At 41.6% G+C, this 22,969-nt stretch overlaps 4 protein-coding genes across 5 annotated transcripts; all 4 read right to left on the reverse strand.

Moving 5' to 3' along the window:
• Positions 1-1,807: 1,807 nt before the first annotated feature.
• LOC137305561 (ferritin heavy chain, oocyte isoform-like) lies at positions 1,808-4,885 on the reverse strand. Its single transcript, XM_067974419.1, has 4 exons — positions 4,723-4,885; positions 3,719-3,865; positions 2,845-2,970; positions 1,808-2,399 (listed from the first exon to the last, which is right to left on the reverse strand). The coding sequence occupies exons 1-4, from the start codon at positions 4,822-4,824 to the stop codon at positions 2,244-2,246; spliced, it is 531 nt and encodes a 176-aa protein (XP_067830520.1). The 5' UTR covers positions 4,825-4,885; the 3' UTR covers positions 1,808-2,243.
• A 2,825-nt stretch (positions 4,886-7,710) lies between these two features.
• On the reverse strand, positions 7,711-12,291 carry LOC137305583 (ferritin heavy chain, oocyte isoform-like). Of its 2 annotated transcripts, none has more exons than XM_067974441.1 (4): positions 12,216-12,291; positions 9,609-9,755; positions 8,757-8,882; positions 7,711-7,978 (listed from the first exon to the last, which is right to left on the reverse strand). In XM_067974441.1, the coding sequence occupies exons 1-4, from the start codon at positions 12,258-12,260 to the stop codon at positions 7,832-7,834; spliced, it is 465 nt and encodes a 154-aa protein (XP_067830542.1). In that variant the 5' UTR covers positions 12,261-12,291; the 3' UTR covers positions 7,711-7,831. The 2 variants fall into 2 exon arrangements, with proteins under 2 accessions (XP_067830542.1, XP_067830541.1); XM_067974440.1 differs by lacking the exon at positions 12,216-12,291 and adding an exon at positions 10,794-10,936.
• A 1,709-nt stretch (positions 12,292-14,000) lies between these two features.
• Positions 14,001-17,472, reverse strand: LOC137305580 (ferritin heavy chain-like). Its single transcript, XM_067974437.1, has 4 exons — positions 17,309-17,472; positions 16,330-16,476; positions 15,020-15,145; positions 14,001-14,257 (listed from the first exon to the last, which is right to left on the reverse strand). The coding sequence occupies exons 1-4, from the start codon at positions 17,408-17,410 to the stop codon at positions 14,111-14,113; spliced, it is 522 nt and encodes a 173-aa protein (XP_067830538.1). The 5' UTR covers positions 17,411-17,472; the 3' UTR covers positions 14,001-14,110.
• Positions 17,473-19,455: 1,983 nt separating this feature from the next.
• On the reverse strand, positions 19,456-22,711 carry LOC137305582 (ferritin heavy chain, oocyte isoform-like). Its single transcript, XM_067974439.1, has 4 exons — positions 22,531-22,711; positions 21,508-21,654; positions 20,081-20,206; positions 19,456-19,712 (listed from the first exon to the last, which is right to left on the reverse strand). The coding sequence occupies exons 1-4, from the start codon at positions 22,630-22,632 to the stop codon at positions 19,566-19,568; spliced, it is 522 nt and encodes a 173-aa protein (XP_067830540.1). The 5' UTR covers positions 22,633-22,711; the 3' UTR covers positions 19,456-19,565.
• Positions 22,712-22,969: the final 258 nt, after the last annotated feature.

Below are 22,969 nucleotides of genomic sequence, written 5' to 3' on the forward strand. Positions count from 1 at the left end.
CAGGTCCAGCTTGGTCGCGGTCCGTGGGGGCGGTCGCTCCGACTGTCTGCTTCTCTTCCGCGGCATTCTCTGTGCTCGGGTGGCCCTGGAGAGGGAGCACGCGATGTCTGCCGGTGTGCTTGAGACTTTCCGCGACCGGTGGGCACTGCAGGGACTGGACTGCATCCTGGATCGATATAATAAAACTATAATTTGACACTTATTTTGGGTTTATTGATTTACTGCAGATAAAAACACACCCTAACCCAACACAAAAAAAAAAGGATTTTGGATTTGTTTCGCATTGGGAGCCAAGGGAAGTCAGTGAGGGCAGGGGCAATGGCAAAGAGAGACCAATGGCAGGATTGGATATGCATGGCAAATGTTGAACATGTTGGAGTTTGTAGAGGTAGGCATTTGGGAGGCCAGTAAGGAGGGTGATTGAGAAGTTGAGTCTTGCGGTGACTAAAGCATAAAGGTTTCAGTAGTACAGCAGGTAAGATTGGGTGAAAGTGGGCAATATTACAGAGTAAGAAATATGTTGCCTGCCCAATCTTTAACTGGAGGAAGTTTTGCCTCACCCAAAACATGATGCCAGATCGGCAGTCTGATAATACAGGGTAGGTTGTGGAATTGAGGGTGCTGGTGGCGATGATGGAGAGGTAGTGTTCAGTGTCATCAGCATACATCTGGAAACTGACAGGTCTGTGGATAATGTTTCCAAACGTGAGTGAGGAAAAGTAGGGGGCCAAAAATAGAATGTTGGAGTAACTCCTGCAGTGATTGTGTAGGGGTGGGCAGAGATACTGGCTCCATTGGGCATGGAGAAGTGGAGCCTCTCAAGGGCAGTCCTCCAAAAATGGACAGCGGAGGATGATCAGCTGCATTGGATGATAGAGAGAGAGAGAGAGATTAGGGAAAAGGACTGGTGCACCATGGATGCAGTATTAAAGGTTGTTATTGGAGACTTTGATTAGGGCTGGCTTGGTGCTGTGGGCCAGGCAGAAGCTAGATTGTAGGTGGGAAACCAGCAAGAGCGTACCACTCAAACTAATGTTGAGTACATTGGCACTTGCCCTCCCTGTCCTTTTCTGTATTTAGCAACAGCTTGCTGCAGTGATCAAATCTCTATTTCAGTTTAGATGCAGGAAGGAAGTGCAAATAGAAAGCCTTAGTTAGCAGAATACTAACCCAGTTACACACGTGAGCTTTATTGATGCCTGCCTAAGTGGTCAGGGAAGGATTGTGCTGGGAGCCCACAGACATTTTGAGTAGTGGGAGTATAGACAATAAAAAAAATGGAATAAGCCATATAGAAAAACAGATAAACGATTAAAGAAAAGTGGGACAAATACATACAGCAGGGCGAGAGGCTCGAGAACCAGTAACCACATCTTAAAATGTGGGGGAGGAGACAGATAGAAAGAAATGGGATGTGGTATGACTGTTTAGTAGAGCAAATATCAGCAAGGGAACCTTATTGAATCCATACAGCCTAGAGCAGCTGCTCAAGCAGAGGCTAGAAGCATACACAAATAAACAAGGAACTGGAGGAGAGAGGCTAGAAAACCAGGTAACTACAGGAGACACCATTAACAGTAATTTATGGACTCATTGGCAGCCAGCTGCATGGACAACCCTGTTATGAAATTCCTGTATTTATTTTTTCATTACTCTGGTATTAAGCAGTTTGAGACAGGGAAATTTTCTTACCTACTAAAACCAGCAACAGGGATTCCTAGCCTCAAATTCAGGAGTTATCCTCATAAGTAGGTTTACGTGATCATTGAACAATTAAGAATTTTTTTTCCCCCCCATGGTGGAGGGCTTTATTTAAAAAAAACCAGCAAAAGCTATATTATGTTGTAACATGTCTAAATATAAAGGAACAAAGACATTCCTCAGCCCTGGCAAGAGTAGTGTTGTGAAAAGGAATAGGTCAGGAAATGTCTTACTGTAATCATCTTAACAGCACATGGACCCAAACGATCAGAATTTGACACCATTAGCTACCTAGCAAGGCACTGAAAACTTTAGCCATCCAGTCCCACATCACATGGACCCTTCCCCTCCCAACAAAAGTGTTAGTCATTTTAAGGACACGACATTCAATACTCATTGTTTTTATTTCCAGTCACAGTGAGTTACTACAATACTTCAGAGTGATGCTTTGTACAACTTACAATCAAAACTTCATACACCACAGATCATTCAATGTACAGGTTGGAGTGTCTGCAATTACAGAATATAATCCTGCAGTAAATTCAGTCACTCTCCCCCAGGGTGTGCTTATCAAACAGGTACACTCCCATGCCATTCTCAGGGGCTCCCAGTCTCTTCAGGTTGGTGATGTGATCTCCAAGCTTCTTGATCATCTTCACTTGTTCATCCAAGTAGTGGGTCTCCAGGAAGTCACGCAACTGGAAAAGGGAGATTTTCATTTAAGGCACCTATTTCATTAAGATTGGTTTATTAAACAAATTGCTTCAGGCACCCTGCATTGATTCACTTTCTCCTACTCAAGGAGAAAGCAGTCCTAAAAGTGACTATTGCACAAGAATCAATTCCTACTCCAAACCTTCCCTTCCTGCTTTGTTTTCAGAGGTCGTCTCCACGTCTGCCTCTCACTAAAACTGGTACTAATCGAGGCATCTAGTAAACTGAATAAACAGATGGGCTTTTGAGGGTCTGTTCTCAGTGGACAGTTTGTGCAGATCCAGCGGACTCTGGTAAGGTGGCAGAGGATGCGAACAGTAGTGACCACACTTCAAGAGAAGTTAAATTGGCTGTAAAGTGCTTTGGGACATCCAGGTCACTATACAAGTGCAAGTGCTTCCTTTCATAAAGGAAACATTAGAAACTTACATGAGGGTCTGTCCTCTCAGTGGACAGTTTGTGCAGATCCAGCAGACTCTGGTTCACATTCTTCTCCATCTGCAGAGCTCTCTGCATTGCCTCCAGACCATTGCTCCACTCATCCTGCTCTGGTTTCTGGGGGGGGGGGGGGGGGGGGGAAGAAAGAAACAGAAAGAAAGAAATTGAAAAATTAGTTATTCTTGAGCATGATAAGACTTAGGATCACAAGTCAATGTCCCTTCTTGGTAGGTCACCCCTTCTCCCCACCCCCCCTAGATTTTACTAGTCTGTTCATCCCAGCAGATATCCTAATAAGTGAGTTGTTCTTTATTCACAGCAGTGTATGCTTTAAGGTGGGGTATCCTAAAAGGAAACACAATATGCCAAATGATGTCCAACAAGTACTAATTGCAGTAACATTTCCTTGCCTTTGGACAAACCCCATCAGATTAGTTTTTTTGTACTTGCAAGTTAGCTTCTAATGACCTTCCCAATCCCTTTGCTCATATACTCTTATCCTTACATAGGAGGTGAACTAACTCATTGAACTAAATCAACCATCATACCTACCCCAGAGCTCACTACAGATCCTAGCTTAACATATACCACTATTTGCAAATCCAGATCATACATGCACTAGTGGGCACCAGCTCAAAGATGGTCTATTTTATCCCAACTCTGCCTCCTGCTCCACCCAGTTTTACTGTTGTCACAAGGTTGCATCTAATTCCATGCACTTCAATTTTAGTCAGCAATCTCCTACCTTCTGAAAATCCATGTACACAACATTTATTAAATCCCCCTGGCAAAATTCACTCAATAGAAAATCTATTAACTAGTCTACTTTTCACAAAAGCAAGGCAATTCTTCAAAGCTTGCTGACCTTGATGTCCTCCAAGATGACTCGGCCCCCACGCTGATTCTGGAATTTCAGTAGTTTCTCAGCGTGCTCCCGTTCCTCATGTGACTGCTCCTTGAAGAACTCAGCAAAGTGACGCAGGGCAACATCATCCCGGTCAAAGTAATAGGACTGTTGGTAGAAATAAAATGGAAAGAGAGAGTCAGGTCAGACCTAAATCTCATCCAAGGCCAGCTCAAAAATGGTGGTAACATCATGGTAGATATACCCATTCTCTACCTTTTGAAACTTAGCTATCAATTAAGGGGCTCAGTTTCTACAAAAAAAGGGAAAAAATTCTGGCACGTCAAACTCAATTTGCTTAATTGATCTTTTCTGAGTATGTTGACAGTCCAGCTCTGTGGCATAGCTCAACTAGACAAGAGGTTGCCTAAAAACATTAGGGAGCAAATGCTTTTTGGATTAAAGTTTATTTCAGCATTCAAGCTATACTTACATCAGCTAAACTGTGGTAGCTACTTTTGTTCCCAGGTAGAAGTCTAAAATCAGTGAAGGGAAAGAGCAAAATCTTTCAAATTCAGTAGTTTAACAACTTGAAATCATTGTGAAGATCCAGCCTCAGTGAGGAAAACTTCAACACAACAGGATTCTCAGGACTTCACTCAATTAGAAAGGGGAAATAACTAGCCAGAACCAGCCAATGTTTCACTAACTAGTTACCAATTAAATGTAGTTGTTTGCATTCAAGTTGGAAAAGGTTCACCAGGTTTGTACATCTGCAAGATGAACCCTCTATTACAAACTTCATGGAACCCTTCAGTTAATTTCAGAATAGGACACAGCTATTATAGAGCAGGGAACAATCGGTCAATGAAATCTTCTACAAGTTCACTGGATTGAGACTGGGGAAGAGTCACATAGGTACACTCCAGAGCCAATCCATTAACCTAGAGAAATTCTACCTGCTTGGAGTACAATGACACCACAGCCTTAATTTTGAAACAGAGCCCCAAAAATACAAAACTCACCATAGAAAGATAAACATAAGAAGAATAGAGTTCCATATTGATCTGCTTGTTAACACCATCCTCACACTCCTTGTGATAGTTCTGACATACTTGGGAGGCCATCTTTACTTTCACTATTAACAGAAATCTCACTTCAAACTGCAGGAACAACCTAACCTCTTCCCTCACAAGCTCTTGTATTTATACTACTGGGACAGCCTGCATTTAAACAGGGTATGACATCACCAATGACGATTGACAATCCCTGATAGCCACTCAGGAATCTTCCATGAATCCAGGCACCAATTAACAAAGGACAGGGGGTTATGCTTGAGGCTTTCCGCGACCGGTGGGCACCGCAGGGGCTGGAGTGCATCCTGAACGAGGATAATAAAATTTTGATTTGAACTCTTGGTTTTGGTTTGTTTGGTTTTTAGTTGTTAAGCACACCCCACACCCCCCTTCTTATAAAAGGGGGGCCTAATTGGAAAAAAGAACAAAAAAAAAAAAAAAAAAAAATCTGTAAAAAAAAACAATCCCTGATAGCCACTCAGGAATCTTCCATGAATCCAGGCACCAATTAACAAAGGACAGGGGGTTATGCTTGAGGCTTTCCGCGACCGGTGGGCACCGCAGGGGCTGGAGTGCATCCTGAACGAGGATAATAAAATTTTGATTTGAACTCTTGGTTTTGGTTTTTAGTTGTTAAGCACACCCCACACCCCCCCTTCTTATAAAAGGGGGGCCTAATTAGAGAAGATATAAAAAAAAATAAAAAAAAAAAATCCAGGCACCAATTAACAAAGGACAGGGGGTTATGCTTGAGGCTTTCTGCGACTGGTGAGCACCGCAGGGACTTTTTAATGTGTTTTAGGCCCCCTTTTATAAGTGGGGTTCGCACCACAGGGACTGGAGTGCATCTTTGATCAGTACAATAAAATTATTTGACTTTGTTTATTTTTATTCTGATTAGTGTTTAAAAAAGAAAGTGACACCCTAACCCCCCTTCTTATAAAAGGGGGCCTACCCCCCCCCCCAAAAAAAAAGGGGATGTATGGTGTTAAAGAGGGCTTATATAAAAAAAGATAAAAAGAAGTGGGGGTGGGGTGTGATTCCCAGAGCCAGTCAGAACTTTGGAATACAGGCAGGTTTGGATGATTCTGTGATGTCATTGCTGATGGTCTCTATTCTTTTTGTATTACTATTAATAACTCAAATCAACTAATGAAAGTGCCCTTTTTTAGAGGGGCACAAACAATCAACACCCCAAATCATAAAAACCAAAGGAAACTTATCAAACTAAACAATAATATTACCCACCGGTCGTGGAAGGCCTCAAGCGCACTGGCAGACACCCCGAGTTACCTCTCCAGGGCCACCCGCTGTTAGTTTTTTTGACTTTCCTCAAACTGAATCTGATAACATCTCTGTTCCCAGAATCAGAGCTTCACAACATATCTCAAAGAGATCAATGAGTTTACAAATGGAAATCCCATCCAGTACATGGTATCAAGCACAATCGGTTCTAAGTTAACCCGTCTCTTAGACAATTGATGGGCATGTGGATGGGTCCAGAAAGAGTCCATTATACCAAGATTCACAATGTTGATCAGCACAATAGATTGAAGGAGACTGACCTTCACCAGACAGTCCGCAAACCAACCGACGAGTTGGGGAAATGGAAAGTGGATCAGGTGGGAGCTTCAAACAGAACTCTGTTGCTCCATCACTAAAGTGCGAAGTGGATTTTTATCCCCATGAAATTTAAGAACTGTAAAGTCCAATGTTTAGTTTGCACTGTTTTTTCATCTCTTACAAATCTTGAGTCTGTTGTGAGGAAAAGTTTTATACCTAAAATGTCAACTATCTTGTGTTTTCTTGACCAATGCTGCCTGACCTGCTGAGTATCTCCAGCATTTTCTGTTTGTTTGCAATTTCCAGTATCTTGCTCATACAGGCATCCACCAGCCCCTGCCAGTCAAGATAATATTTAATTTGCAGGCAGGCTAATTATGTAAAACAGTTCCCCTTATCTGCTACCTAGGTCTTGGAGAGAATATTTAATGGGCTTATATGCCTTAGTACTTTCCCTTTAAGGCATCTATTTTTGAACATTAATAGATGTTTAATTTTTGGTGTTTCCAGGGAAACAAAAAAAAAAAATCACACTTTGGATTAGGGCAGTCTTTAATGGGTTGCAGTCATTAGAAAAATACCAAGTGAAGCATTGAAGATAATGTACAATGACTGTGATTACAATTAACTGGTGGCTTTAAGAGAGAGTGGTGTACTAATAGAAAGGGAGTGAAATTAAGTTGTTGAGAGACATAAATACCAAAGCAAATGATTCCTATATATCAGTACTGCTACCACTTTATCCAACACCAAGCTCCAGGTAGGTCATACAGCAGTATGATGTATAGCTTTATACAGATTGGTATTGTACTTAATCCTAGAGCATTGATAATTATTCCCCCCAGGGGAAAGATGTTAACTAATAGCATTGACCACTTTAGTCTTCCTATGAGCAAGCTATACAAACCACAATACTTCAGCAATCCAGTGAGTGATATGTGGTATTACTCTAATACCAAGATTCCATGTTCCTCTCACCCTTTACTTTCCCCCCCACCAAGATTCAAGTCTGAAGCAGGATGCCAAGCAGATGCTTTTCATTCTCCAGACTGAAGAGAATTAATGCAGAAGGGACTAATTCAACACCCTCCCCAAACTCTTCAAAGCTCCACAATATTTTGCTGCTCAAAGGGGGTTTTTATGATTGCAGTTGCAGAAATTCCCTCTAAGCATCAGACAATTGAGATGCAAGCACAACTATCCTGGACAGGCACTAATCATATTTAGGAAGATTGACTGGGAGGCACTCATTTTTAGGCATGTAAAGAGTTAACTTGGGATCATAAGTTACTCAGCTGGGCATCATGCAGATGATATCTTGGTTTTTCTCAATAAAAAGATCAGCTACTTAATTATGCAACAAAGACAAACCAGTTCAATGATGAATAGCTTTTATTTCCATGCAGTGACAGATGAAAAACTGGGAATTAACCACAATCAAAGCATTCACCACCAGAATTTGGTCACTTTCATATGTATGTTTATAGAATCCCAGTCAATTCAGGGTGAGCTTGTCAAACAGGTACACTCCCATGCCATTCTCAGGGGCTCCCAGTCTCTTCAGGTTGGTGATGTGATCTCCAAGCTTCTTGATCATCTTCACTTGTTCATCCAAGTAATGGGTCTCCAGGAAGTCACACAACTGGAAGAAAAATATGAAGTATATTAGCTGAGGAGACAATATCCAGGGTCTGAGCTTCACTGCCCAGGGAGAAAATTGTTGATCTTCTGGATTAGGTAACTGGTACAAGTAGTGTACAGAGATTGATTGATCATAGTTTAGGTTTATTCCAGGAGTAAATTTAGAATTGGAAATCAGAACACCCTTCAGTTAAATCTTAATCCTTGAAATACCAGTGCACCTTAATCCCAATCTCTTATGCACCACCACTTCTCAAATGAGAAGTTTGTGAAAGATCAACACAAACCTACTGGGTATTGTGATATTTCTAAAGATCGTTAAAGATATAAGCTTCCACCATAGTCTTCAACTCAACATGCTAAGTGTCAGCCTTGCTCACTGCCTCAATCAAAAGGCCCTGGGTTGTCCCACTCCAGATCTGAGCACATAATCCAGGCTGACTCTCCAGTGCAGTACTGCTGCACTGTCAGGTGCCATCTTTTAGATGAGACTTTACAGCAAGATTGAGTCTGCCCTCAGGTGGATTGAAGAGAACACATAGCACTATTTTGAATAGCAAGAGAATTTTGCCCAGTGACTTAGCCAATATTTATCCCTAAACAACTTTACTAAAGCAGTTTCTGGTCATTTATCTGTGCTGTTTGTGCAACTTAGCTGCTGTATCTCCTACTTAACAAAAGTGATTACACTTCAAGAGAAGTTAATTGGAACATCCCGAGGTCATGAAAGGTGCTATACAAGTGCAAGTCCTTTCTGTAATGAGAAATTAGGAACTTACATGAGGGTCTGTCCCCTCAGTGGACAGTTTGTGCAGATCCAGCAGACTCTGGTTCACATCCTTCTCCATCTGCAGAGCTCTCTGCATTGCTTCAAGTCCATTGCTCCACTCATCCTGCTCTGGTTTCTGGGGTTTGGGGGCAGGGGTAAGAAGGAAAAGACATCAGCAAATTGAGTCAGTGGGTGAAATTGAAATGAGTTATCCTTGATCATAAGATGAGTTATTAGGAACACAAAGCAATGTCACTTCTGATACCCTAATTCAGGGGACTAGAGCACCCCCACACCAGATTTTACTAGTCTGTTTATCCCAGGCAATATCCTGGTAGTGAGTTGGACTTTCATCATTGCAATATTACTTTTAGAATACTGCTAAGAGGTCTAACAAATTGCAATAACACTTCTATGCTTTAGGATAAAGCCCACCATCCAATTAACATTCTTTGTATTTGGAACAGGTAGTTTCTAATATCATCTGTACTTAGGACCCCCCAATCTCTTCACACTTACATTTGATGTAGACTTCAACAAACTACATCTACCATCACACTCACTACCTTCCCCCAATTTTCATTCTGCAGAGCTCACTATGAACCCAAGCTCAGCATATATCACTATTTGCAAATCCCAATCATACAGGCACAAGTTGGCACCATCAGCTGATCAATTTATCCCAGCTCTGCCTCACCCAGTTTCTGGTGTCACAAGGTGGTTTCTAATTACATGCACTTCAATTTTAGCCAGCAAGCCCCAACTGCTGAAAATACATACTCAACAAAAATTATTAGGTTAGGCCCAACTAGCCTACTTTTCACAAAACCAAGGCAATTCTTCAAAGTTTGCTGAATCTAACCTTGATGTCCTCCAAGATGACTCTGCCTCCACGCTGATTCTGGAATTTCAGCAGTTTCTCAGCGTGCTCCCGTTCCTCATGTGACTGCTCCTCGAAGAACTCAGCAAAGTGACGCAGGGCAACATCATCCCGGTCAAAGTAATAGGACTGTGGAGAGATAAAACAGAAAGGAAGAGTCAGGTCAGACCTAGATCACATCCATGGCTAGCTCAAAAATGGGATAAATTACCCATTCTCTGCTTTCAATTAAAGGGACTCAGTGTCTAAGAAAGTGCTGCTCTTGCAAGTTAAACTTAATTTGCTTCATTGATCTATTCTGAATATGTTGAAAGTCACACCCTATGAAGTAGCTCAAGAAAAGAGGTTGTATTAAGAAAATATTAGTGTTGTATGCTTTTTGGATTAAGATGGGCAACATAATGTGCAATAGAGTGCCTATTTGGCCACAGTTCTGCCAGCATTGTCAGGGAGAAGCTGTGGAGTCCCTATAGGGTGCAGTACTTTCAATGCAGGACTTTGAACTGATTTGCTCATTCAGCAGCAGATAGACAGCAAAGCAGTTAATGATTCCATTTTAAAGTGGTGAAAATGCCCTATAGATAATACCATTTGGCCATTAGCTGCCTACAGTGATTTGATCCACCCTTATCTTCCATACTGATACTTGTCAGCACTTAAGACAACTTATCAATGGCATCCACTTTTGTTCCCAGATGAAAGTCTAAAAGCAATGAAAAAAAATGCAAAATCTTTCAAATTCAGCAGTTTTACACCTTGAATCAGTTAATGCAAGGATCCAGCTTCAGTGGAGGAAAAAAAAATTAAACAGTATTCTGAAGACTTCACTCAGTTAGGAGAAAACAGGCCAGAACCAGCCAATGTTTCATTACCTAGTCAATTAAACAGTTTCCAGCCAAGTTGCAAAAGTTGACTAGTTTATGCATTGTCAAGATAAATCCTGCTACAAACAGAATGGAACTCACAGCTATAACAGAGCAGGGAAGAGTCTGTTATTGAAACCTTCTACAAGATCACTGTTAAGAGTATTCACTGGATTGAGACTGGGGAGGGTCACAGAGGGACACTCTGAAGCCAATTCATTGACCTAGAAAAATTCTACCTGCTTAGAATACAATGACATCACAACCTTCATTTGAAACAGTGCCTCAAAAATACAAAACTCACCATAGAAAGATAAACATAGGAGGAATAGAGCTCCATATTGATCTGCTTGTTGACACCATCCTCACACTCCTTGTGATAGTTCTGACACACTTGGGAGGCCATCTTAACTTTTACTGGTAATACCAATCTCAGTTCAAACACCACTATAGTAACAACCTAACCTCTTTCCTCACAAGCTCTTGTATTTATACTACTGGGACAGCCTGCATTTACACAAAGTATCACCAATGATGATTGACAATCCCTGATAGCCACTCAGGAATCTTCCATGGATCCAGGCACCAATTAACAAAGGACTAGGGGGTGGTGTGTGATTCCCAGAGTCAATCAGAGCTTTGGAATACAGGCAGGATTGGATGATTATTCTATGATGTCGTTGCTCTAGGTTTATTCCTCTTTTAATAGATCCCGTTTGGGAGACACTGTGGTGCTTCATACCCAAAAAAAAAGAAATCTAATAAAAGTGCCCCAAAGGGTACAACTAAGAAACACCTAAAATCATACAAAAAAAGGAAACTTAGCAAATTAAATCAGAATATTATTTTCCGTGCCCACTACACACTCCAGTCCCTGCGATGCCCACCGGTTGCAGAAGGTCTCAACCGTACCAGCAGACATCGCATGCTCCTTCTCCAAGGCCACTCAGGTGTGGACAAGACTGTGGAAGAGAGGCAGGCAGCCAGAGCGACCACCCCCATGGATCACGTCCAACCTGGACCCATAAATGGCCACTGCTGTTGGTTTTTTTGACTTTCGTCAAATTAAATCTGATAACATCTCTGTTCTTAGAATCAGCGCTTCACAAAATATCTCAAAGAGATCGATGAGTTTACAAATGGAAATCCCATCCCGTAGATGGTGTCGAGCTCAATCGGTTCTAAGTTAACCCGTCTCTTGGACAATTGATGGTCATCTTGGTGTGTCCAGAAGGAGTCCGTTATACCAAGATTCACAATGTTGGTCAGCACAATAAATTGAAGGAGACTGACCTTCACCAGACAGTCCGCAGTGAGTCCGCAAACCAACCGACAACGAGTTAGGGAAATGGAATGTGGATCAGTTGGGAGCTTCAAACAGAACTCTGTTGCTCCATCACTGTAAAGTGCGATGTGGAGTTTTATCCCCATGAAAGTTAAGACTGGCAAAGTCCAGTGTTTGGTTTGCACTGTTTTTTCATCGCCTGCAAATCTGGAGTCTGACGTGAGGAAATGATTTAAAACTGAAATGGCAACTCTTGTGTTTTCTTGACTGATGCTGCCTGATCAGCTGCCAGCATTGTCTGTTTTTGTTTGACATTTCCAGTATCTGCAGTATTTTGGTTTTTGTTCCTATTCTGTTGTAACTCTGGTCCAACTACCAGGCATTGAAAAGAAAGACCACAAAGACTCAAGAACAGAGAAGAATGAATTACATTAAACTTACACCAAAATAGGCTGTTTGGCCCAGCCAGTTCATGTTGGTGTTCATTATTCACACAAGCAGTAGTCCTAATCCCATTGGCCTACCCTATTGCCCTACCATGGCATCTAATCTTACTCATGGAGACATCATCCATCCCCTGACAGTCAAGCCAATATTTTATTTGTAGGTAGTGTAACCATGTATAATAGCTCACCTTGTCTGCTACCTCAGATCATGAGAGAATATTTAATGGGCTCATGTACCTGAGTACATTCAAACAGGGTTCATTCATTGCCTTCAGGTGAACTACTTTCAAACACCATTAACAGGTGGGTTTAATTTCTGGTGTCTTCAAGCAAACTCAAAAATCACACTATTTGTGGTTGAAGGGCAGTCTTTTTGAACAAGTTGTGGTAATTAGAAAAATACCATGAAATATGAAAGATAATGTACAGTAACTGATTACAATTAACAGGTGGATCCCTGTAAGAATTAGAGATTCCATATTAGAAAGGCAGTTAGTGTTTGGGAGATGTAGAGGCATGATTTGATTGAGTAATTTAGATCAGCAATGATCATCTCCACTTTACCCAACATATGCCATATAGCACACACTGCAGTTTGACTGCTAGTTTAGGAGATGTACAAGAATCATATGCACTAGCACTGATTACCAATACCAACAAACTCCAAACAGGACATCCTGCAATTTGATGGTTTAATCAATCCCAGCAGATTGTTAAGCATTGCCCCAGAGGAGAGAATGTTAAACAAAAGACAGCCTATCCCATGCAATCGGCGTTTACGCCATTTTACGGACACCCAGGCCGCTTGCATTTTCTGCGGCCTGGAGGAGTCCGTTTTCCACTTGTACACTGGGTGTGCGAGACTGCAGCCCCTGTTCCATTATTTGGAGGGGCTGCTCCTCAAGTTCTGGCTGCATTTCAGTCCCACGCTCCTGATCTTTGGCCGCCCGGTGAGGAGGGGGGCGGGCAGGTCGGCGGACGTCCTCGTGGGCCTGTCCAAGGTGCTCGCGGTCCGTGGGGGCGGTCGCTCGGCCTGTCTGCCTCTCTTTCGTGGGTTGCTCCGGAGATGGAGCACGCGGTGTCTGCCGGTACGCTCGAGGCTTTCCGCGACCGGTGGGCATCGCAGGGGCTGAAATGCATCCTGGACGAGGATAATAAAGTTTTAATTTGAGCACTTGGTTTTGGTTTCTTTGGGTTTTAGTTCTTAAGAAAAAAAAGACAGCCTGCCCACAGGAAAACACTAAGGTGGTTAATGCTATACTGCATAATACAGGCCACACACTTTAGTAATCTAGAATGACTTGTTGCATAAGACTAACACCAAGGCACCTGAATTGCAGGTTCCTCCACCCCCCCCCACCTACTATCCTGACAAAAGTCTGAAGCAAGATGCCACACTGATGCTCTTAATTCTCCAGGCTGACCAGTTATTACTAAAGACACTAATTCAGCCCCCCCACACCTTGCAAATTCCTTTGTTGCACAGCTTCACAACACTTCACAGATGTTACGAAATCCCTTTTTTAGCAGGAATTGTTACTGAGATTACAGTTACAGAAATTGGTGTATTTTAGAAGTTCCCTAAAACTTCAGGAGAGAGAGCTCAGAGATGAGCACAGCCACCATATACAGGAACTGAATGATGTTTAGGAAGCTGGTTCACAAGGGACTTCTATTTTTATGCATGTAAAAAGTTTGAACTTACAATCTAAGTTACACAGTTGGTGGTTATGCAGTGGATACCTTGGTGATTTGAGTAGTCAGACATCAAAGAAACCAGTTCAATAAGGAATAGCCTTTATTTCAATTACAGCAACAGATGAGAAAACTGGGAATTAACCACAACCAAAGCATTCAGTCATTTCATTTTCACCAAGTATAGAACCCCAGTCAATGCAGGCTGTGCTTGTCAAACAGGTACACTCCCATGCCATTCTCAGGGGCTCCCAGTCTCTTCAGGTTGGTGATGTGATCTCCAAGCTTCTTGATCATCTTCACTTGTTCATCCAAGTAGTGGGTCTCCAGGAAGTCACACAACTGGAAGAGAGAAACTAGTGAGTGCAATTAACTCAAACATGTCAAGTGAGGATCATCTCCATCAGAAGTTATTCCTGCTAATTTCCTGGACTGGAATAATGGTAAAATTAGTGCACTTGTGGGATTGGCACATTTAGCTAGACAAGACCAAACCAAGATTATCCCACAAATAGCAAGTCATCAATTCCATTAAACAGGAGAGATCTCATTTGATGCCTCATATCAAGTCCCCTGGGGGTAGGTGAATGAACCAGGTCTGGAGTAAATAGCCTTTTGCAGAATAGCTGAAACACAAACCTATGGACTTCAAGGGTTAAGTTATGAGGAGAGATTACACAAATTGGGGTTGTATTCTCTAGCATTTAGAAGGTTAAGGGGTGATCTGATACGATATTAAGGGGGAACAGATAGGGTGGATAGAGAGAAACTATTTACACTGGTTGGGGATTCTAGGAGTAGGGGTTAGTCTAAAAATTAGAGCCAGACCTTTCAGGAGTGAGATTAGAAAACATTTCTACACACAAAGGGTGGTAGAAGTTTGGAACTCTCTTCTGCAAACAGCAGTTGATACTAGCTCAATTTAAATCTGAGATCGATAGCTTTTTGGCAACCAAAGGTATTAAGGGATATGGGCCAAAGGCAGGTATATGGAGTTAGATCACAGATCAGCCATGATCTTATCAAATGGCAGAGCAGGCACAAGGGGCTGAATGACCTACACCTGTTCCTATGTTCAACTCATCTGAAACATTAGGAACTTACATGAGGGTCTGTCCTCTCCTTGGAGAGTTTGTGCAGATCCAGAAGACTCTGGTTCACATCCTTCTCCATGTGCAGGGCTCTCTGCATTGCCTCCAGACCATTGCTCCACTCATCCTGCTCTGGCTTCTGAAAAGGAAGGTGTTGTCTTGTTAGCACATTCAGCTGAAATGGAAGTTGAAAGTCCAAGGGATGTTATGCGCAGGGACAACAGGATTAGAAGCAACAGAAAAGTTAGTGTGCATGTCAAGGTTAGGAACATGACAAAAGATTGGGGAGTCAATCACTGGGATGACATTAGAGGCCATTGCTGGATACCAGGAGCCAGCAAGTCCATTGACTGCTATTTTACCAGCTGTAGCAGCTCTAAACCCAATTAGCCACCTTTTTTGCCATAACTCTGAATATACTCCATGTAGCTATCTCTCCCTTTTAAATACCTCAATTGACAGCATCTATGGATTTCTACAGTAGACTCCCACATTCTATTTAATAGTCTCCTCCCCAGTCACCAACTTAGCTCAAATGCAAGGATTATCCTCATGTCCTTATTTACAAAGTCAATTCTAAGACAGCTTCATTAGATCATTAACTGCCTTTGTTCTTGAAGATGATAATCAGTGAAGCTTTGATTGAGACCAGGTTTATTGGTTAAGGTCAGTGCACTTGAAGTGGGGCACAAAAAACTGGAACACAGTCTTTGTGCACTGACCAGCACTAATTGCAATGCAATTTCTGGCTCATTCTACATAGGTCAGCATTCCATTTGCCTTGAAGTGCCTTTTGCACTGCCAAACTACTTTTAAAACTAACATGTAGCTGGATCCTCGAGTCACTAAAAATCTACCCACCTCCAAGATTCTTCCATGGTACTGGGAAGAATCTGCCACACCATGGCAGTTAATTATTGAAGATAACAGAAGACTATGTTTGACTTTAGGATTACTGACAAGCTTTGTTCTGCTCTCTGCCAAAATATAGGCAGTTTATCCAAGAGGGGCTAGCACCTCAATGAAAAAGGGAAAGATTCTTTTTTTTTTTAAAAGGGGGCAATCTTGCTGCTTGACAATATTACTTAAACACCAATTCTTCCTCTGATCGCCACACCAGTTTCCTATCTGCTAGAATTTTTCTACCAGTTCCATTTTCCACCTCACTAACTCTCCCCCAACACCAGCAATTTCTCATTAATCTCACTTGCTTTTAACAACTTAAGGGTGTAATGGTAAGAGACCAAACTATTTAAAATAGTGACAATTTTAAGCTACCAAAAGGTGCATGACAGAAGACCCCCTCCTTAGTTTAAATCTAACCTGGACATCCTCCAAGATGATTCGGCCTCCACGCTGATTCTGGAATTTCAGCAGTTTCTCAGCGTGCTCCCGTTCCTCATGTGACTGCTCCTTGAAGAACTCAGCAAAGTGACGCAGGGCAACATCATCCCGGTCAAAGTAATAGGACTGTAGGTAGAGATAAAATGGAAAAGAAGAGACAGGTCAGACCTAGATCTCATACATGCCCAGCTCAAAAATGATGGTAACATCATAGATAAATTACCCAGTCTGCTATCAATTAAAGGGACTCACAGTTTAAGAAAGATTTTCTTGCAAGTCAAACTCAATTTGCTTCATTGATCTTGTCTGAATATCTACCCTCCCTGAAAAGTAGCTCAACTGGACAAGAAGTTTGTATTAGAAGAAAACATTAGGGAACTATAATGCTTTTTAAGATTAAAGCTTCATTTCAGCACTCACCCAACACCAAGGGCAACTTATCAGCAACACCCACTTGTTACATGTTGACAGTCTAAAATCAGTTAAGCAAGAGCAGAATCTTCCAATTTCAAAAATTTAACATCTTGAACCACTGTTAGTGTAACGATCCAGCCTCTGAGGAAAACTTCAGCACAACAGGATTCACTCAATTAGAAAAGGGAAAAAAAAACTGGCTAGAACCAGCCACTGTTCCATTAACTCAGCAAATTTAAATTGATTCCATCCAAGTTGCAAGTTAACCAGGTTTATGCAACTTCAAGATAAATCCTGTATTAGAAATTTCATGGAACCCTTGAGCCAGCTTCAGATTTAAAATTAATCAGAACAGGATAGAAGAATCTGTTAATGAGACCTTCTACAAGATCACGGTTAAGAATATTCACTAGATTGAGGCTGGGGAGGTCACAGAGATACACTCTGAAGCCAATTCATTAGCCTAGAGAAATTCTACCTGCTTAGAATACAATGACATCACAGCCTTAATTTTGAAACAGTACCTCAAAAATACAAAACTCACCATAGAGAGATAAACATAGGAGGAATAGAGCTCCATATTGATCTGCTTGTTGACACCATCCTCACACTCCTTGTGATAGTTCTGACACACTTGGGAGGCCATCTTAACTTTTACTATTAGCAGAAACCACACTTCAAACACCACTACAAAAAATCACCTAACCTCTTCCCTCACAAGCTCTTGTATTTATACTACTGGGACAGCCTGCCTTTGAACAGGGTATGACATCACCAATGATGATTGACAATCCCTGACAACCACTCAGGAATCGTCCATGAATCCAGGCACCAATTAACAAAGGACGGGTGGGGGATGATTCCCAGAACCAATCAGAGCTTTGGAATACAGGCAGGATTGGATGATTATTCTGTGATGTCATTGCTGTTGGTTTCTTTGACTTTCCTCAAAAAAAAAATCTGATAACATCTCTGTTCCCAGAATCAGAGCTTCACAACATATCTCAAAGAGATCGATGAGTTTACAAATGGAAATTCCATCCTGTAGATGGTGTCGAGCACATCAGTTCTAAGTTAACTCATCTCTTGGATAATTGATGGGCATCTTGGTGGGTTCAGAAAAAATCCATTATACCCAGATTCGCAATGTTGATCAGCACAATAGATTGAAGGCGACTGACCTTCACCAGACAGTCCGCAGTGAGTCCGCAAAAAAAAGGACAACGAGTTGGGGAAATGGAAAGTGGATCAGTTGGGAGCTTCAAACAGAACTCTGTTGCTCCATCACTGTAAAGGGCGATGTGGAGTTTTATCCCCATGAAATTTAGAAACTTTAACGTCAAGTGTTTAGTTTGCACTGTTTATTCATCTCCTGCAAATCTCGTGTCTGTTGTGACGAAAGTTTTTATATCTGACATGTCAACTGTCTTGTATTTTCTAGACCAATGTTGTCTGACCTGAGTATCTCCAGTATTTTGTTCCTATCCTGTTGTATCTCTGGTCCAACTATCAGGCATTGAATAGAAGGACCACAAAGCCTCAAGAACAGAGAAGAATGAATTACAGAAAAAATTAACCCCGAAGCAGGCTGGCCGGCCGGCCGAGCCAGTTGTGTTGTTTATCCTCCACATAAGCAGTAGTCCTAATCCCACGGGCCTGTCCTGTTTCCAAACCATGGCATCTAATTTTGCTTATGCAGGCATCCTCTGTCCCCTGCCAGTCAAGCCAATATTTAATTTGTCAGTAATGTAACCATGTATAACAGCTCACCTTAACTGCTACCTAGGTCCTTGAGACTATTTAGTGGCCTTATGAATTTTGGATGTGTTTCATTTCTCATTGCTTCAGGGAAACTCAAAAATCAGCACACACTGTGTGTTAAGAGCAATCTTTTTGCATAAATTGTGATTAGAAAAATACCAAGTGCCATCAAACACATTGTACAGCAACTATTTGATTACAATTAACTGGCGGATCTTTCAGTTAGTGGCCCTCTAATCAAAAGAAACTGAACAATTTGTCAAGAATCATTTGCTTTAGTGTCAGTTATACCAGTTCTGATTACCCAACACCAACAAACTCCAAACAGGACACACTGCAGTTTGATGGTTTACTCAGTCACAAAGAATAGGTCAGTGCTGCCCTCGGAGGAAACTTTAAGACAATCTGCCAAAGGAAGACTGTAGGCTGGTCAATACTATACAGGCCACAACTCTTTAGCAACCCAGTGAGTGACTTGTGGCATCAGATTAATGCCAAGGCACCTCAATTACAGGTATCCCTCACCTGTGCCTTGTCCTGATAGATACAAGTTTGAAGCAAATGATATTCATTCTCCAGCCTGAAGAGTGTTATTACTGAGGACACTAATTCAGCCCCCAGCTTCATTTCAAACCACAACATTTCACTGACATGGTATGAAAAACCCCTTTTGAGCAGGAACTGTTACTGAGATTACAGTTGCAGAAATTGTGTATTTCAGGCATCCCCTATAAGCTTTTCAGTTACAATTTGGAGATGTGAGCACAGCCATCCTGGACAGGCACTGAGTCAAGTTTAGGAAGCTGGACCAGGAGGGACTTAATATCTTCAGGCATGTAACTTGGATCATATGTTACTCAGCTGGGTGTTGTGCAGTGGAGATCAGAAGAATCAGGTCAGCACCTTAATTATACAACAAAGACAAAGCAGTTCAATGATGAATAGCTTTTATTTCCATGTACAATGAGTTAGATCAGAAAACTGGGAATTAACCACAATCAAAGCATTCACCACCATTTTCACCAAGTATAGAATCCCAATCAATTCAGGGTGTGCTTGTCAAACAGGTACACTCCCATGCCATTCTCAGGGGCTCCCAGTCTCTTCAGGTTGGTGATGTGATCTCCAAGCTTCTTGATCATCTTCACTTGTTCATCCAAGTAGTGGGTCTCCAGGAAGTCACACAACTGAGAGAGAAACCAGTGAATGTAGTTAGCTCAAACAGATGTTACATCAGGATCATCTCCAGAAATGACATAATTCTGGCTAATTTCCTGGACTGGAATAATAGTAAAAGTAGTCATTTAACCAGTCAAGACAGATTATCCCACAAGTGGATATTCATCAATTCCATTAAACTGGAGATTGCCTCAAGATCCATTTTGATGCCTCAGATAGAGTGCCTTGGGAGTAGTTTAGTGATTCTGGTCTACAGTTTAGCTGGGCTTTTACAGAGAAAAACACCTAAATTCTCAGCAAGTGAGAAACAAACCTATATGGAAATCTTTCTACCAATGTAGAGTTCAGTGGCAGATTCCAGTACATCAAAACTTACATGAGGGTCTGTCCTCTCAGTGGACAGTTTGTGCAGATCCAGCAGACTCTGGTTCACATTCTTCTCCATCTGCAGAGCTCTCTGCATTGCCTCCAGACCATTGCTCCACTCATCCTGCTCTGGTTTCTGGAGAAGGAAGAGTTGTCTGGTCAGTACATTCAGCGACAATGGAAGTTGAAAGTCCAAGGGATGTTTTGCACAAGGACAACAGGGTTAGAAGCAACAAAAGTTAATCTGTGCACCTCAACAGGAAGGATTGTGGACCCATAAATCACTGGGATGATGGAGGCGATCACTGGACAATAGGAGCAAATCAGTCCATTGACTGACATTTCATTAGTCATAGCAGCTGCAAACCACATTCCCAATATACCACTACTTCATGCCATAATCCTAAATATCCTCCGAGGAGCTCTCCCTTTTGAAAACCCCGATTGACTTTGTATTTATGGCTTTCTACAGCTGACTCCACTTCAACTTCAAGCTTTCACCACCTCTCCCCCAGTTCACATTCTAAAATTATCCTCATGTCCCCATTGACCAAGTCAAACCTCAGACAATTCAATTCGATCACTACTGTCCATCTTCAAGATGGAAGACAAATCAATGATGCTTCAGTAGAGACCTTTATTGGTTAAGGTCAGTGTACTCAAGGTGGGGCACAAAAAACTGGAAAGCAACAGTCTAATTGCACTGACCAGCACTAATTGAAATACAATTTCTGGTATTCTATTCATCACTCAGATCTGTTTGTCACACAAGCAAACTAAACTAATTGAAAAGTTATCACCTGCCTAGATCCTAAAGTCACTAAAAACAATGGTTAATTTCCCCCCCATCTCAATTCTTGAAGGTATTTCCATCTGCCAGTCTTGTATTGTACTGGGAAGTATAAACATCTGCCACCACCCTTTAGCAATGTATTATTGAGGCGAACAGAAGACCATGTCCTACTTTAGGATTACCAATAAGCTTAGATCTACTCTTCTCCCAAATCCAAGTAATTGATACTGGAGGCAATTTCTTTAAAAAAGGGAACTTGCTACTGACAATATTCCTTCAACCTCAATTCTTCTTCTCTCCACACTAGTTCCTGATCTATGCTACAAATGTTATTCGTTCCCCACACCTCATGTTTTAGCTAGCAATGTGATGCAGAAACTCATTCCTTTTGATCATCCACATACAATGATCCTCCTTTATCCTCTAGCTCAGTGACCCAAAGCCATACCAACTCACCCTCATCAGTTTATACCTTTCAGAGTACTCACCTTACTCATCCCCAACACTAGCTACTTCACTTATTAATCGCACTTGCTTTTAAGAACTTGTATGAAATGGTAAGATATCAAACTATTTAAAAGGTAGGAAACTTTTTAAGCTACCCGAGTTACATCACCAAAGACCCCTCCTTAGTTAAATCAAACCTTGATGTCCTCCAAGATGATTCGGCCTCCACGCTGATTCTGGAATTTCAGCAGTTTCTCAGCGTGCTCCCGTTCCTCATGTGACTGCTCCTTGAAGAACTCAGCAAAGTGACGCAGGGCAACATCATCCCGGTCAAAGTAATAGGACTGTGGGGAAAGACAAAAATGGAAAGGGAAGTCAGGTCAGGCCTACATCTCATCCATGGCCAAGTCACAAATGGTGGTTACATCATGTCAGATAAATTACCCATTCTCTGCTTTCAATTAAGGTGCTCAGTGTCTAAGAAAATGTGCCTCCTGTAAATAAAACTTAATTTGCTTCATTGATCTTTCCTGAATACATTGAAAGTCCCTCCCTGTGAAGTAGCTCAATTAGACAAGAGGTTGTATTAATAGAAAACATTAGGGAGCTGTAATCCTTTTTAAATTAAAGCTTCATTTCAGAACTCAACCTACACTTAAAACAACTGATCAGTGGCACCTACTTTAGTTCCCAGTTAGAAGTCTGAAATCAGTTAAGCAACAGAGAAAAATATTTCCAATTCAGCAGTTTCAACACTTGAAGTCAGTTAGTGTAAGGATCCAGCCTCCAAGGAAAACTTCACAACCAGAATCTCAGGACTTAACTCAATTAGAAAAAGAGGGGGGAGAAAACAGGCCAGGACCTAATGTTCCACTAAATAGTCACCCCATTAAATTTAATGGTTTCAGTCCAAGTTGCAACAGCTGACCAGGTTTGTACATCTTTAAGATAACTCCTCTTAAAAACTTGATAGAGCCCTGGAGTTAGTTTCAGATAGAAACACCTCAGAATAGGACACAGCTATTACAGAGCAGGGAACAGTCTGTTAATGAGACCTTCTACCAGATCACTGTAAAGAATAGTCACTAAATTGAGATTGGGGAGGGTCACAGAGGTACACTCTGAAGCCAATTCATGGACCTAGAGAAATTCTACCTGCTTAGAATACAATGATACCACAGCCTTAATTTGACCCAGTGCCTCACAAATACAAAACTCACCATAGAAAGATAAACATAGGAGGAATAGAGCTCCATATTGATCTGCTTATTGACACCATCCTCACACTCCTTGTGATAGTTCTGACACACTTGGGACACCATCTTAACTTTTCCTGTTAACAGAGATTACTCTTCAAACACCACTACAGGAACAACCTAACCTCTTCCCTCACAAGCTCTTGTATTTATACTACTGGGACAGCCTGCAGTTAAACAGGGTATGACATCACCAATGATGATTGACAATCCCTGATAGCCACTCAGGAATCTTCCATGAATCCAGGCACCAATTAACAAAGGAATCACTGTATTTTGGTTTGTTTTGTCTTAAATAAAACACACCCTACTGCCCCCGCCCCCTCTTAAAAGAGGGGGGGGGGCCTAAAACAAAAAAAACTCAATAAAAACAAATTTTAAAAAATTAACAAAGGGCAGGGGG

This window comes from Heptranchias perlo, chromosome 40 (genome assembly GCF_035084215.1).
Source record: "Heptranchias perlo isolate sHepPer1 chromosome 40, sHepPer1.hap1, whole genome shotgun sequence".
NCBI lineage: Eukaryota > Metazoa > Chordata > Chondrichthyes > Hexanchiformes > Hexanchidae > Heptranchias > Heptranchias perlo.

Coding starts and splice junctions, on each gene's coding strand:
- LOC137305561 (XM_067974419.1), bottom strand. CDS start 4,824: ATGGCCTCCCAAGTATGTCAGAACTATCACAAGGAGTGTGAGGATGGT. Junction 3,866..4,722: donor CTTATGTTTATCTTTCTATG/GTGAGTTTTGTA, acceptor TTCTACCAACAG/TCCTATTACTTTGACCGGGA. Junction 2,971..3,718: donor TCATCTTGGAGGACATCAAG/GTCAGCAAGCTT, acceptor CCCCCCCCCCAG/AAACCAGAGCAGGATGAGTG.
- LOC137305583 (XM_067974440.1), bottom strand. CDS start 10,895: ATGGCCTCCCAAGTGTGTCAGAACTATCACAAGGAGTGTGAGGATGGT. Junction 9,756..10,793: donor CCTATGTTTATCTTTCTATG/GTGAGTTTTGTA, acceptor ATCTCTCCACAG/TCCTATTACTTTGACCGGGA. Junction 7,979..8,756: donor CTGAGGGGACAGACCCTCAT/GTAAGTTCCTAA, acceptor TTTTTCTTCCAG/TTGTGTGACTTCCTGGAGAC.
- LOC137305580 (XM_067974437.1), bottom strand. CDS start 17,410: ATGGCCTCCCAAGTGTGTCAGAACTATCACAAGGAGTGTGAGGATGGT. Junction 15,146..16,329: donor TCATCTTGGAGGATGTCCAG/GTTAGATTTAAA, acceptor CTTCCTTTTCAG/AAGCCAGAGCAGGATGAGTG. Junction 14,258..15,019: donor AGGAGAGGACAGACCCTCAT/GTAAGTTCCTAA, acceptor TCTCTCTTCCAG/TTGTGTGACTTCCTGGAGAC.
- LOC137305582 (XM_067974439.1), bottom strand. CDS start 22,632: ATGGTGTCCCAAGTGTGTCAGAACTATCACAAGGAGTGTGAGGATGGT. Junction 20,207..21,507: donor TCATCTTGGAGGACATCAAG/GTTTGATTTAAC, acceptor TTCCTTCTCCAG/AAACCAGAGCAGGATGAGTG. Junction 19,713..20,080: donor CTGAGAGGACAGACCCTCAT/GTAAGTTTTGAT, acceptor TTTCTCTCTCAG/TTGTGTGACTTCCTGGAGAC.